We start from the raw sequence: 13,470 nt of genomic DNA, 5'->3' as shown, positions 1-13,470 counted from the left end.
CTAAGCTTGGGGGAGTTGATACATCCATTTTGCAGCATGCTTTTATATTGATATTTATTGCATTATGGGTTGTTATTACACGTTATGTCACAATACTTATGGCTATTCTCTCTTATTTTACAAGGTTTACATAAAGAGGGAGAATGCCGACAGCTGGGATTCTGGGCTGGAAAAGGAGCAAATATTAGAGACCTATTCTGCACAACTCCAAAAGTCCTGAAACTCCACGAAAGTCATTTTGGGAATTAATAAAAAATATTGAGTGGAAGAAGTACCAGAGGAGGCCCACACCCTGCCCACGAGGGTGGGGGCGCGCCCTACCACCCTGGGCGCGCCCCCTGCCTTGTGGGCCACCTGGCAGCCCTCCGGTGCCCATCTTCTGCTATATGAAGTCTTTTACCCTGGAAAAATCATAAGCAAGCTTTCAGGACAAAACTCCGCCGCCACGAGGCGGAACCTTGGCGGAACCAATCTATGGCTCCAGCAGAGCTGTTTTGCCGGGGAAACTTCCCTTCGGGAGGGGGAAAACATCACCATTGTCATCACCAACGATTCTCTCATCAGGAAGGGGTCAATCTCCATCAACATCTTCACCAGCACCATCTCCTCTCAAACCCTAGTTCATCTCTTGTATCCAATCTTTGTATCAAAACCTCAGGTTGGTACCTGTGGGTTGCTAGTAGTGTTGATTACTCCTTGTAGTTGATGCTAGTTGGTTTATTTGGTGGAAGATCATATGTTCAGATCCTTGATGCATATTAATACCCCTCTTGATTATGAACATGAATATGCTTTGTGAGTAGTTAGTTTGTTCCTGAGGACATGGGGTGAAGTCTTGCTATTAGTAGTCATGTGAATTTGGTATTCGTTCGATATTTTGATGAGATGTATGTTGTCTATCCTCTAGTGGTGTTATGTGAACGTCGACTACATGACACTTCACCATTGTTTGGGCCTAGAGGAAGGCATCGGGAAGTAATAAGTAGATGATGGGTTGCTAGAGTGACAGAAGCTTAAACCCTAGTTTATGCGTTGCTTCATAAGGGGCAGATTTGGATCCATATGTTTCATGCTATGGTTAGGTTTACCTTAATACTTCTTTTGTAGTTGTGGATGCTTGCAATAGGGGTTAATCATAAGTGGGATGCTTGTACAAGAAAGGGCAGTACCCAAGCACCGGTCCACCCACATATCAAATTATCAAAGTAACGAACGTGAATCATATGAACATGATGAAAACTAGCTTGACGATAATTCCCATGTGTCCTCGGCATCGCTTTTCTCTATATAAGAACTTGTCCAGGCTTGTCCTTTGCTACAAAAAGGATTGGGCCACCTTGCTGCACCTTATTTACTTTTGTTGCTTGTTACCAGTTACAAATTACCTTATCACAAAACTATCTGTTACCGATAATTTCAGTGCTTGCAGAGAATACCTTGGTGAAAACCGCTTGTCATTTCCTTCTGCTCCTCGTTGGGTTTGACACTCTTACTTATCGAAAGGACTATGATAGATACCCTACACTTGTGGGTCATCAGACGCCGGAAAAGGTCCCTAGATGGGATCTCACGGGTACAGAAGGTTGCGGCAGTGGAAAAGTGGTTTCGTGTCTCTCCGGGATGTTTTGAGGGTATAATAGTATATATAGGTAAAGGAGCTAGGTCAGGAGACCCACGAGGGGCCCACGAGGTAGGGGGTGCGCCCTACCCCCTGGGCGTGCCCTCCACCCTTGTGGCCGCCTCGTTGTGTCTCCGGCTTCAGCTCCAAGCCTTTGGGTTTCCTTCTGGTCCAAGAAAGATCATCACGAAAGTTTCATTCCGTTTGGACTCCGTTTGGTATTCCTTTTCCGCGAAACTCTAAAATAGGTAAAAAACATAAACTGGCACTGGGCTCTCGGTTAATAGGTTAGTCCCAAAAATAATATAAAATAGCATATTAATGCATATAAAACATCCAAAACAGATAATATAATAGCATTGAACAATAAAAAATTATAGATACGTTGGAGACGTATCAGGGTGGACCGGTGCTTGAGTGTTGTCCTTACTTAGACAAGCCTCCCACTTATGATTAACCCCTCTTACAAGCATCTGCAACAACGAAAGAAGAATTAAGGTAAACCTAACCATAACATAAAACGTATGGATCCAAATCAGCCCCTTACGAAGCAACACATAAACTAGGGTTTAAGCTTCTGTCACTCTAGCAACCCATCATCTACTTATTACTTCCCAATGCCTTCCCCTAGGCCCAAATCACGGTGAAGTGTCATGTATTCAACGTTCACATAACACCACTAGAGGAGAGACAACATACATCTCATCAAAATATCGAACGAATACCAAATTCACATGATTACTTATAACAACACTTCTCCCATGTTCTCTGGAACAAACATAACTACTCATAAAGCATATTCATGTTCATAATCAGAGGGTTATTAATAAGCATTAAGGATTTGAACATATGATCTTCCACCGAATAAACCAACTAGCATCAACTACAAGGAGTAATCAACACTACTAGCAACCCACAGGTACCAATTTGAGGTTTTGAGACAAAGATCAGATACAAGAGATGAACTAGGGTTTGAGAGGAGATGGTGCTGGTGAAGATGTTGATGGAGATTGATCCCCTCTCGATGAGAGGATCGATGGTGATGACGATGGTGACGATTTCCCCCTCCCGGAGGGATGTTTCCTCGGTAGAACAGCTTCGCCGGAGCCTTAGATTGGTCCTGCCCAGGTTCCGCCTCGAGACGGCGGCGCTTCGTCCTGAAAGCTTCTCTCTGATTTTTTCCAGGGCAAAAGACACCATGTAACAGAAGATGGGAGTCGATGGCCTGCCGGGGGGCCCACGAGGTAGGGGCATGCCCAGGGGGGTAGGGCGCCCCCTCCACCCTTGTGGCTGACTGGTGGCCCCCCTCTGGTGCTTTCTTCGCCCAATATTTTTAATATATTCCAAATCTGATCTCTGTGAAGTTTCATGACTTTTGGAGTTGTGCAGAAAAGGTCTCTAATATTTGCTCCAGGCCTCCATAATATGCAAGTTGGCATCTAACTCCCTCAATTGAAGATTCAAATTATTCATCTTTGGCTCCCACTGTGGTTGCTCGAGTCATAGATGAAGAGGACGACTCCACTTCACCAGCGATGGCTTCACTGCATCACGATTCTGCGTCAGGCCCCTCTGCATCGCCAAACTCCAACGTCGACCCTGCTGCCCCAACTTCTTCACCACCTAGGAACGAGTAGATACTCTATGTCTGCAAACCTTTTTGGTCCTTACTGACAAAAGGGGAGAAGCATATGAGTTGATAGTCTTCAAGCGGGGCCATATGGGTCGGTTGCTTATTTTTGCTAAGTTCTTACAACTCTCGTTATTGAAACTATTTGGTTTTTTGAGTTGTAACACTTAAACTTGATGGTCGTCTGCTACCTTTTGCTGCTACCTTGCGATGCGATGATAAACCCCGCATGACATCATTTCTGCAGACGCCCATTTCTCATTGTGCATGTCATTATCTTCATTATTCTTATGTATGCACGGTGAATTATCTTCATGTGTTGAAGAGGATCTCCACAAAGCAAAACCTGCCATGTGCATTTGCATTCAAAAGCAAATCAGTTATATGCACATCTTCAGGGGGAGCCTTTTTCAACTTATGAAGACAATGCCTTTGTACTTTAACTTTCACATACTTTTATCCCCGTTGAAAACTTCAACCAGTTTTTCATCAATCACCAAAAAGGGGGAGATTGTAAGTGCATCTAGTGCCACCCCTAGTTGGTTTTGGAGTAGTGACGACAAACATGGTTGAGGGACTAATGTGCTTATGAGAATTGCAGGATAACACAGGTAGTAGTCCCTCATTGATTCGGTTTACCTACCAGAGATGACCCCTAAAAATGTATGAAGACATTGAAGACAATGGTGGTTCATGAAGATATTCACGTTGAAGATAATGACCTGTGAAGACATTCACTTGAAGACTATGGAGTGCGAAGACATAGTTTGTTTGGTAGTTTCCTTTTTTCTTCATCGAGTCATAGGAACCACTGTACTCTTAAGTGGGTCCAAGTGAACAAAGTCAGATGACTAAAGTGATGCTCAACCAAAATCATATGTCTTCAAGAGAAGACAATGAGAGCAAATCTTATCCAGAGTTGGATGAGTCAGCTTTGCTTATAACCCAAGCCAAGCTGTCGTGTGTGTTTGAAATCCGACCATTGGACACGTGTCGGTTCCTTAGTGACCCAGGGTCATTTCGGACATATCATGTCGGGTTACCTCGTGGCTATAAATAGCCCACCCCCTACACCATAAATTGGTGGCTGCTTAGAGTTAGTGCACGACTTTTGTCGTTTGAGAGAAACCCACCTCCGAAGCCTTTGAGAGATAGATCCTTGCAAGGACAAAGCCCAAAACACCCAGAATCAAAGAGTGTTAGGCATCACTGAAGTCTTTCTGTCTACGTGACCTGAAGACTTGTTACACTTGAGGACTGTGTATCCTCCAGCCGGTTAGGCGTCACATTCTGAGGATCCAAGAGTCATTGTGGATAGCCAGTGAACGGAGTTTGTGAAGGTTTGGAAGTCTACCTTGAAGACTTACTAGAGTGATTGGGCGAGGATTGGGTGTCCTTAGCTCAAGGGGGATAAGGTGAAGACACAATCTTCTGAGTTCAATCTCAGCCTCCCTGACTAGACGTACAGTTGTCACAACAACTGGAACTGGTCTACCAAATCCTTGTCTTCACCAAACAACTGGTTCTATCCCCTACTTCCTTTACATTTCAGTTTGTCTTCGTGAAGTCATCGCTTGCTTGCCTGTTTAGTTTGACTTCACTGTGTGAAGACTATTACCTGTTTGGCTTCATATTGTCTTCCATTCTGATCCATACCACCTAGTTGTTGTTAGTCTTCGTGCTTTCACTATACTGCGTACCTGACTATGGCTTATCTAGTGTAGCTCATCTTCCGCTGCATATCATATAGGTTCATTTCAACAGTTTGTCTTCAAAGACCTCGTGTTTTGGAGACGTTCATAATAATCGCCTATTCAGCCCCTCTAGTCGATAACTAGCACTTTCACTACTTCAAAAGCAGAAACTTTTTTATCACCATAACCCTTCTCTTCTGGTGCAAAAGCAGTCTTAGGGCATCAAACTTTTGGGAGATACTCCTTTTTTGAGTTGTTGAGAGATACACTTGGTGTTGGTGTCAGTGCATCTAGAACCTCACCCAGCTAATCTGGTCCCTCAAACGTCCGCGGACGCGTCCGGACGCGTTTGTGGAGAAGGCCCGCTCACCCCTTATTTTGTCCGCTACAACCACATATCTTTAATTTGACATCCTAAATCCATACAATATCACACAACATTAAAAGTTGCTTACTACAAATTAGAAACTAGCCTACTACTACTACTCATCGTCGGAGATGTAGACGGCTTCCATTCCGGCACTGCCGGCCGGATGGGCCTCATGATCGTTGGCCGTCGACCGCATCTTTGGCTCCTCATCGGACTCCATGTCCAAAAGAGTTGGTGACGCTTCGCCCGCACCTCGCGGAGGAAGCAATGATTGGCGTTCATCTTCGACTCCGACTGGATGGAGTTGAGGATGGCTTGCTGCTCCACCGTCTCCTATCCGCTTGGGTGACCCCGTACTCCGCTTGCAGTCACCAATGCCGAATCTGGTAGCCAAAGGCGCTGGATCCGCCTCAATTTCCTCCTCCCCCTGTGCTTTCCGATGCCTGCTGCTCCTCCTCCTCATGCTCCAGAGAGTCCGGTGGCAGGTCAGCTGCAATACAAGCGGCGTGTCGGGCCTGAATCTCCTCTAGGAGCTGCAACCGGCGCTCCGGAGTGAGCATGACGTAGGTGATGCTCTGTTGTTGGCCCATGGCTATGGACGGACAACGTGCTCCGAGCTACGAGCGGATGGGGGTGGCGGCGTGGAGGGGAGAAAAATGAAAGTGACTAGGATTGGAAGTCGCCAACTGGCTTATTAGCCGAATTTGCTCCCTTGGGCGGCGTGCTGGAGCGTCCTCCTCACTAGATCATTGGGCAACGATGGGTGTCCGGTGGATCCCGCACATTAGTCCGATGTGGTGGTCGCGTTCGGGTCTCCCCTATATTCACCTTGGATATGAAAGGTGCCGGTCAGCCTAGATGTATAGAGTCGATAAGAAAAATAGGGCTGGGTAAAAAATGTGTGAGCCATCACTAATCAGTCCGTCCGCCAACGTAGTAAAATTCTTTTTTTAGGGGTGGAGTGTAGTCAAACTTGGCATACTCTAGTGTCCGCGTCTCTTTCTCTATCGGGGTGGGAAAACGCGAAAATGATAGCAGTACCGCGATGTTTCCGTATCCATATATCGTTTTCATATCTTCTCGTCGCGAAAACGCGCCCTCACTTTTACTAGTAGAGCCAAGCGGAGGAGGAAGAAACCTCTCAAATCAAAACCCTAAGCAAGTCTGGCGGCGGCGGCGGCGGCGGCCCAAGCATCCCCCACTCACCCCAGGCCCAGCCTCTCCCCTCCCATCCTTCCCCAACATGCTCCCCCAGATGCGCCCCCTCCCTTCCCGCCCAGCAGTCCACGCCGTCCACCGGCGCACCTCCCCCGCGCCGCCCTCTATCGGCGGACTTGGGCAGCATGGCCGAGTGACCTTCGGGAGGACGACGACGCCCGTGGTATGCCGCTCCGTCGCCAGTCCGGCAGCGAATCAGGGGGCGAAAGCGGTGGAGAGGCCTTGGAAGCTTAGCGACGCTCGCCTCGTTCTCGAGGACGGCTCCGTGTGGAATGCCAAATCGTTCGGTGCTTCCGGGACTCAAGTCGGCGAGGTGGTTTTCAATACCTCATTGACAGGGTAATAAAATCCATTCTTTTCTTACTTCTTCAGATACCGTATTTAGCTGCCCCTTCAGTATGCTTATGAAATCAAATCACTATTTATTTACTTGTTACTCCTCCGAGCATGACCACTGTATTGTGATGGTGCTACTTGTAGTGATACCAGCTTATGAACGTCCCAGTGATTTATCTTTCTTGTCTTGCTCTAATTTCTAAATTCCATTCCTGCCAATTGCTTTAGGATTTGTCTCAGTATGCTCTCAAATTTTCTGCAACTTCTTTTGTGTCAGATATGTGACTCTTTCATGTGTGACAAATGAACACAGGTACCAGGAGATTTTGACTGATCCTAGCTACGCTGGTCAGTTTGTTTTGATGACCAACCCTCATATTGGAAACACCGGGGTTAACTCTGGTATATGCAGTTTCTTTACCCAAGAAATAGAATCTAATACTCTATAATAATTAATGACGAATATTATTTGGACTCTCTTGTAGGTGACGAAGAATCCATAAAATGCTTCCTTGGTGGCTTAATCATACGGAACCTAAGTATATGGTAATACTTTTTGTTTTGGATAGGATGAAAAGTTTAAGTGCACTATATTTTTCACTTACACAATCAGATAACTGTTTCTTTCTTCTAGTACTTCCAACTGGAGGTGCACAGAAACACTTGATGAATATTTGAGAAAGAGGAACATTATGGGCATATGTAAGTATAGCATCATTGAGTCTTGCTTCTAATTCAAATTACTCCATTCACGGAAGCTGACTTTTTTAACACTCTGCAGATGATGTGGACACACGTGCAATAACACGCAGGTTAAGAGAAGATGGCAGTCTCATTGGTGTTCTAAGTACCGACCAGTCTCTTAAAGACGAGGAATTGTTGGAAATGGCCAAAAATTGGAAAATTGTTGGTATGTTAAGCTTCTTATAAGCTATACTAATGTTATTAAAGTAATGTCTCTATCTATTAGTACTCCACATAAGAAATCCATTCTAGAAAAAAATACAACTAGATTAGCTCTTCACAGGCAAACTTTGTTTTTTATTGCTATATGGACTTACGATTATCTGAAAAATATTTTTAATTTCTACTATTTTCATCTTAGTCCTATTGAATCTTAATTATTGGATCTTGCAATAAGTTCTTTAAACAGTTATGAAGCTGATAGTATTTCATTGGTTGGATTTCATGCATTCTGTACTTGTTCGAGATGTGAAGAAATTAGCTTTGTGATACGAGGGATTTTCCTCTGCATTGTTATTACGTTAAGAGTTTCTTCACACATTGTATACATGCTGTTGTTTGATCTTTAAATACTATTGACGATTTTTGTTGCATAGCATGAAACTTTGGTGTTGCTTTTCTGCAGGTGTTGATTTGATAAGTGATGTTACTTGTGATGCTCCATATGAATGGGTAGACAAGACCGGTTCAGGATGGGAGTTCAACGACAATCAGTCAAGTGAAACTTTTCATGTCAGTATCACTAATGTTTTCAGTGCTATTCAAGAAAATCTTGTATCTTGTCACTTACATTTTTTTTAATTATATAGGTCGTCGTGTATGATTTTGGAGTCAAGCATAACATTTTGAGACGCCTGGCATCATATGGATGCAAAATAACTGTTGTTCCAGCAAGCTGGCCTGCTTCGGATGTACTTAATTTGAAGCCTGATGGTGTTCTTTTTAGTAATGGCCCTGGTGACCCAGCTGCAGTTCCATATGCCGTGAAAACAGTACAAGAAATAGTAGGGAAGGTTCCAGTATTTGGTATCTGCATGGGCCATCAATTGATCGGGCAGGCTCTTGGTGGAAAGACGTTTAAAATGAAATTTGGTCATCACGGAGGAAACCATCCAGTTCGTGACAACAGGACCGGACGTGTAGACATCAGTGCACAGGTTTGTCAGTTTTTTCTTGAGATGGTCAGAAAGTATATAACTTTGATAGTTCGTGTTCTCTGGTAGGTCATGTTACTTAGTGCTGAGTATGTGTCGTGGGTCTCCTATAGTTAACTTAAGCGTGTACTAAGTTAGCTTCATGTCATAGCCAAGCAACTCTGCTCTTTACCTCATCTTTGGGCTTAGACTTTTATCTTAGGCAGTAGGCACCTTACTACATGGACTATTAAGACAATAAAGCTAGTACATGGGACTGTGAAAAGACCATAGTTTTGTGAATGCTGAAAGATTAAGTTTATATGGAAAAAATCCTTATAAGATTTCTGACAAGCAATCTTATTGGGCTTAGATTCTTGAAGTTAAAATCCAGTTGACTGGTTTCTGGATGTTTGTCATTTTTTTGACATAGTAATGATCTTCATTCTATGACTTGTGCCTTCTCTGTTTCATGAGGGTTTGCACAGTTAATTTTTGTTGTTATTTTTTACTCCCTCCGTCCCATAATATAAGAGCGTTTCTGACACTAACCATGATATTTTTGAAGTTATCTATGGTCAAAGCTCAAAGGATTTGATTGTAGTGGGTATAATATATGGGTGTAATTGGCTTTAAGGCATTATTCTTGATCAAAACGTTGAAACTATCATTGTCAGTTTACAAGCATAGATTGTCAGTTTACTCCGCCTGTTTTGCTTATCTTTTCAGTTAGTTTACTTGCCTTGTTTACTACTTCCTCCGTCCGGAATTACTTGTCACATAAATGGATGAATATGAATGTATCTATAACTAAAATACATCTAGATACATACATTTCTATGACAAGTATTTCTGGATGGAGGGAGTACTTGTATATTTTGCCAAATTGTAGTGATAGTCAGGTATGCGTAACTTCGGTAAGTCTAAGGGCCCGTTCGGAAGCTATCCAGCTTCAGGAAATCCTCGTCTCCTGCTTCTCTCGCCAGCTTCCAGCTTCTCGCCAGGAGTAGCGTGCGTTCGGCAGGCTGTGGCCAGTTTCTCTCCACGCTGCATGGGCTGGTGCTGGGCTATAGGAAGATGGCCCGTTAGGGAACTTAGATGGTCACATGGGCTGCAGGCCCAGTTCGTTGTGGATGACCCTGATGCGTCCACGTCTGCTGCCTCGTTCGTGCGGGAGCTCGGGAGAAAACAGATCGAACTGGTACGCAACTTAGCGGTGGCATTCCCATGTAATTTTGACGAACTTCACCTTCTCGTTTTTGTGAAGCGGGGCTTCCGCTGCTCCTCGTCTCTGCGGAAATTACACGGGCCGATTCTTGTCTCCAGGAAGCTAGCTTCGAGAAGCTGGGGGGTGGCTTCACGCACCTGTTTCGGGAAGCTGGCCCATGGAGAAGATCCAAACGGGGCCTAAGCCGCCTGCTTGAACCTATTTGCTTGGGTTTTGGTCTAGGGACTATGAAAGCCAGCATAAGGCCATCTGTGCAAGTTTTATACATTTTTTTGAACTTCAAGTTATATATTTCTGAAGATTCGTAGGTTAGTTTGGTTATTCATTACCAATTGTCCTGGTGTTTAAGCAGCAGTGATAGTAAGTTATGATTATAAGCTGGTACCATTTTGTGTTGTTTCATTAGCTTATTGACAAGAATGACACTTTTTTTTGTCGTTTTTGAATAACTAGTGCGAAGGGGAGCCTTGGCGCAGTGGTAAAGCTGCTGCCTTGTGACCAAGAGGTCACGGGTTCAAGTCCTGGAAACAGCCTCTTACAGAAATGTAGGGAAAGGCTGCGTACTATAGACCCAAAGTGGTCGGACCCTTCCCCGGACCCTGCGCAAGCGGGAGCTACATGCACCGGGCTGCCCTTGAATAACTAGTGCATATAAATCGCTGTAACATTTGATTTGGTATGCAGAACCATAACTATGCCGTGGATCCTGAATCGCTCCCGGAAGGAGTACAAGTAACACACATCAACCTAAATGACCAGAGCTGTGCTGGTCTTGTGTTCCCCAAGATGAAGCTTATGTCTCTCCAGTACCATCCGGAGTCCTCCCCAGGGCCCCATGACTCAGACTTGGGTATGTATAACTTCTTGGCTACTGCATGCACGGAAAACAGTTTTTCGTAAGACAAAGTATTAGTTCCATTATTCATGCGGTTGTGGATATGACTCTACCGTTTTAACTCTTTTGGCGTTGCAGCGTTTGGTGAATTTGTGGAGCTGATGAAGAACAACAGATTGTGAGTGGAAGAAAGGTTGGGAAGCTTGGTGAGCATCATGAGTTGCGAAACTTGTACTCAGTTGGGTTTGTTGTTGGACCGTCGCAGCGAGCTCCGTGGAGTTTGTATTTTAATTGTTGATTTCTCTTATCAGCTGACCAAAACCTATAAAGTAACTAGTGGTATTGTACTATTTTTTGTTGGAGTTTAAAGAATAAAATCCTTTGAGCTGTTGTATTCTGTTGCCGTAGCCTGCAAGCTCGGATGTCTTTTTGTGACGTCCGTATGAAATCCGTCTCATTTGCTTTGCAGTAGAAAAAAAAAACAGGACTCGTTTCCAGTTTAGTCCCTGAGTTGACAATACATACATTTCTCTTGGTGTCAAGTCTAGTCAGAAAGGGGTGCTGTTGCGAAACCGAAGAAATGTAGGGGTGATGTGGCGTGAGTATTCATTTTACAGATTCAAAGCCAACACGACATGTGAGTAACGATCGGATTTTTAACTCAGCGCATTGTACTGACTTTCGGAACAAATCATCCAACTCCTTGATGAAGGATTTAACATTGATGTCCCGAAGACATTGAGGCTAGGAGGTGTTTGTTTCGGAAAAAAAAAAATCCCCGTAAGCTGTTTACAGTGTAAACCCAAAACGTTACGCGTGTTTGGAGTTTTGGTGTGTGTATGCCTTAATGGGCTGCCTCCGTAAACGCTTCTTGTAGGGGTCGGGTTTTCGGGATATTAATCCCAGCAAATGACCTTTGTGTCATCACTAGCCCCAGGATTACTGTTTGCTAGTGGACACTTCCTAGATACAACATTCCAAGCAATTACAGCAGATTGAGTACAAGACCATAAAGGTCCAATGCATATAGCAAGGATCTCTAGTGGTGGATGACGGAAGTGACTCGTGAATCTCCAACGTTGATGGGACTCCATTCCCACGGGAACAACTGAGCCAGATAATTCCTATCTCGCGTGGCTGCTATCCTCGAATCCTAGGTTGCGGGGTGTCGTCGTAGTGCTCCTCTCTGAACCATGATCTAGCCAAGATAATAGCCAGGGACAAGCCAGTGAGTACCTTTGAATGTACTCGCAAACATGATGAACAAAAGATATACCGAATGTATATGTTCATGTGAAAGTAAATTATATGCATGTGCTGATTGAAAATCAAAACATGGCACGATAAATACTCATACGGTGCGGAAGCATAAATAAATCATGTTATTAGTAAATCAAAGAAATGAAACGGAACGTCGGGCGTTGGACCGCCCGAGAAATTCCAAAAGAAATGCCAAACATGTGTCTAAAAGCGACGCTTCGAGAGGTCTTAAAAATACATGCCACAGTCGGGTGTCTGAGCGACGCCTCATAAAGGGCTTATAAAACATTAATAACACGAGTATCCATGTAGACTAGTCATCTCAAGTGATACTCAGAAATAGAAATAAACTTGAGTATTTCAGGTAGTCTAGCCACCCCAAGAGATACTCAAGATTTCACATAAGAGGAAAAGGTTAAACCTCAACAATATTCATGTCAACAATAATATTTGTAATGACACCAGAAGTGACAATAATTATCCTGCAAAATGGACCATGATCAATTTAATTATTTCCTCCGGAGACTGACACTAAGACCGACACTTGACCAACCCAGACTGTAGTCCTTAACCATGGACATGGCTATTCGAATAGATATAACTCTGTAGAGGGTGCACTCTTTACCCACGTGTATAGGATTTCTTTAGCCAACACTGAGACGTTGACTAATTCCCGTTATGGCCTTTGGGTTGAAAACACACCTGACCAACACACACCAGATTAACTCTTCGGATGCCAGGAATCACCCAAAGCATCTTTCAAGAAAAACTCTTAAGACGGGGAGACCATCGTCTCGAATAGCATGGGATCACTATTCCATAACGCGCGGATTCCAAGGGGTGCCCCCCCTCTCGGCCCAACCGTATACACCCATGCCGCCTGACCAGATGACATGCCTACTAGAGGCCCATGGTATCTTTCACCATGGCCTCTCTATGCAGTGTGTGCACGGAAAGGGGTTAACAACTTACTGAACCATACCCTGCCTGTGGCAGGGACAAGTGGTAGCACCAAACAAGTATGGGGGTTACTGGAACAAGACTCGATCTATGGTCAACTCAGGAGGTTTAAGTTTTCCTGCTGCGGTTAGCACAATATAACTCCTTGGCAGTACCCAACAGGGTCACCACCCGGTATGTCCCAACATACCCTCACTGATCATTCTCGTCACAACGAGGTTTCAGTCTCACGGTTACTTTTCTCGTGACTGATTCTTCCTGCAAATTAGCCTGGACCAACACAGGCACATATGGTACATGAAAATAACCCTACTCACTTGTATGTCAGGAGGATAAAATACCATCAAGGGGGATCATGCATGTATGACCAATACTATGCAAACTTCATATGAGTTCAATATATTCATAATTCAATTCTACATGCAAACAAACAACTATGCATTC

At 44.2% G+C, this 13,470-nt stretch overlaps 1 protein-coding gene and 1 long non-coding RNA gene across 2 annotated transcripts; both read left to right on the top strand.

Annotated features, from left to right (window-relative positions):
• Positions 1 to 6,422: 6,422 nt before the first annotated feature.
• On the top strand, positions 6,423 to 11,203 carry LOC123111435 (carbamoyl-phosphate synthase small chain, chloroplastic). Its single transcript, XM_044532237.1, has 9 exons — positions 6,423 to 6,869; positions 7,180 to 7,268; positions 7,352 to 7,412; positions 7,501 to 7,568; positions 7,648 to 7,776; positions 8,236 to 8,342; positions 8,420 to 8,767; positions 10,656 to 10,821; positions 10,945 to 11,203. Exons 1-9 carry the CDS (start codon positions 6,556 to 6,558, stop codon positions 10,986 to 10,988), a joined length of 1,326 nt encoding a protein of 441 aa, XP_044388172.1. The 5' UTR covers positions 6,423 to 6,555; the 3' UTR covers positions 10,989 to 11,203.
• LOC123111436 (uncharacterized) lies at positions 8,774 to 10,373 on the top strand. Its single transcript, XR_006454442.1, has 2 exons — positions 8,774 to 9,944; positions 10,070 to 10,373. It is a non-coding gene; the product is annotated as an uncharacterized lncRNA (long non-coding RNA).
• Positions 11,204 to 13,470: the final 2,267 nt, after the last annotated feature.

The sequence above is a fragment of the Triticum aestivum genome, chromosome 5B (genome assembly GCF_018294505.1).
Source record: "Triticum aestivum cultivar Chinese Spring chromosome 5B, IWGSC CS RefSeq v2.1, whole genome shotgun sequence".
NCBI lineage: Eukaryota > Viridiplantae > Streptophyta > Magnoliopsida > Poales > Poaceae > Triticum > Triticum aestivum.
Note: the sequence above shows the minus strand (reverse complement) of the source record. Positions and strands in the feature narration are given on the sequence as shown.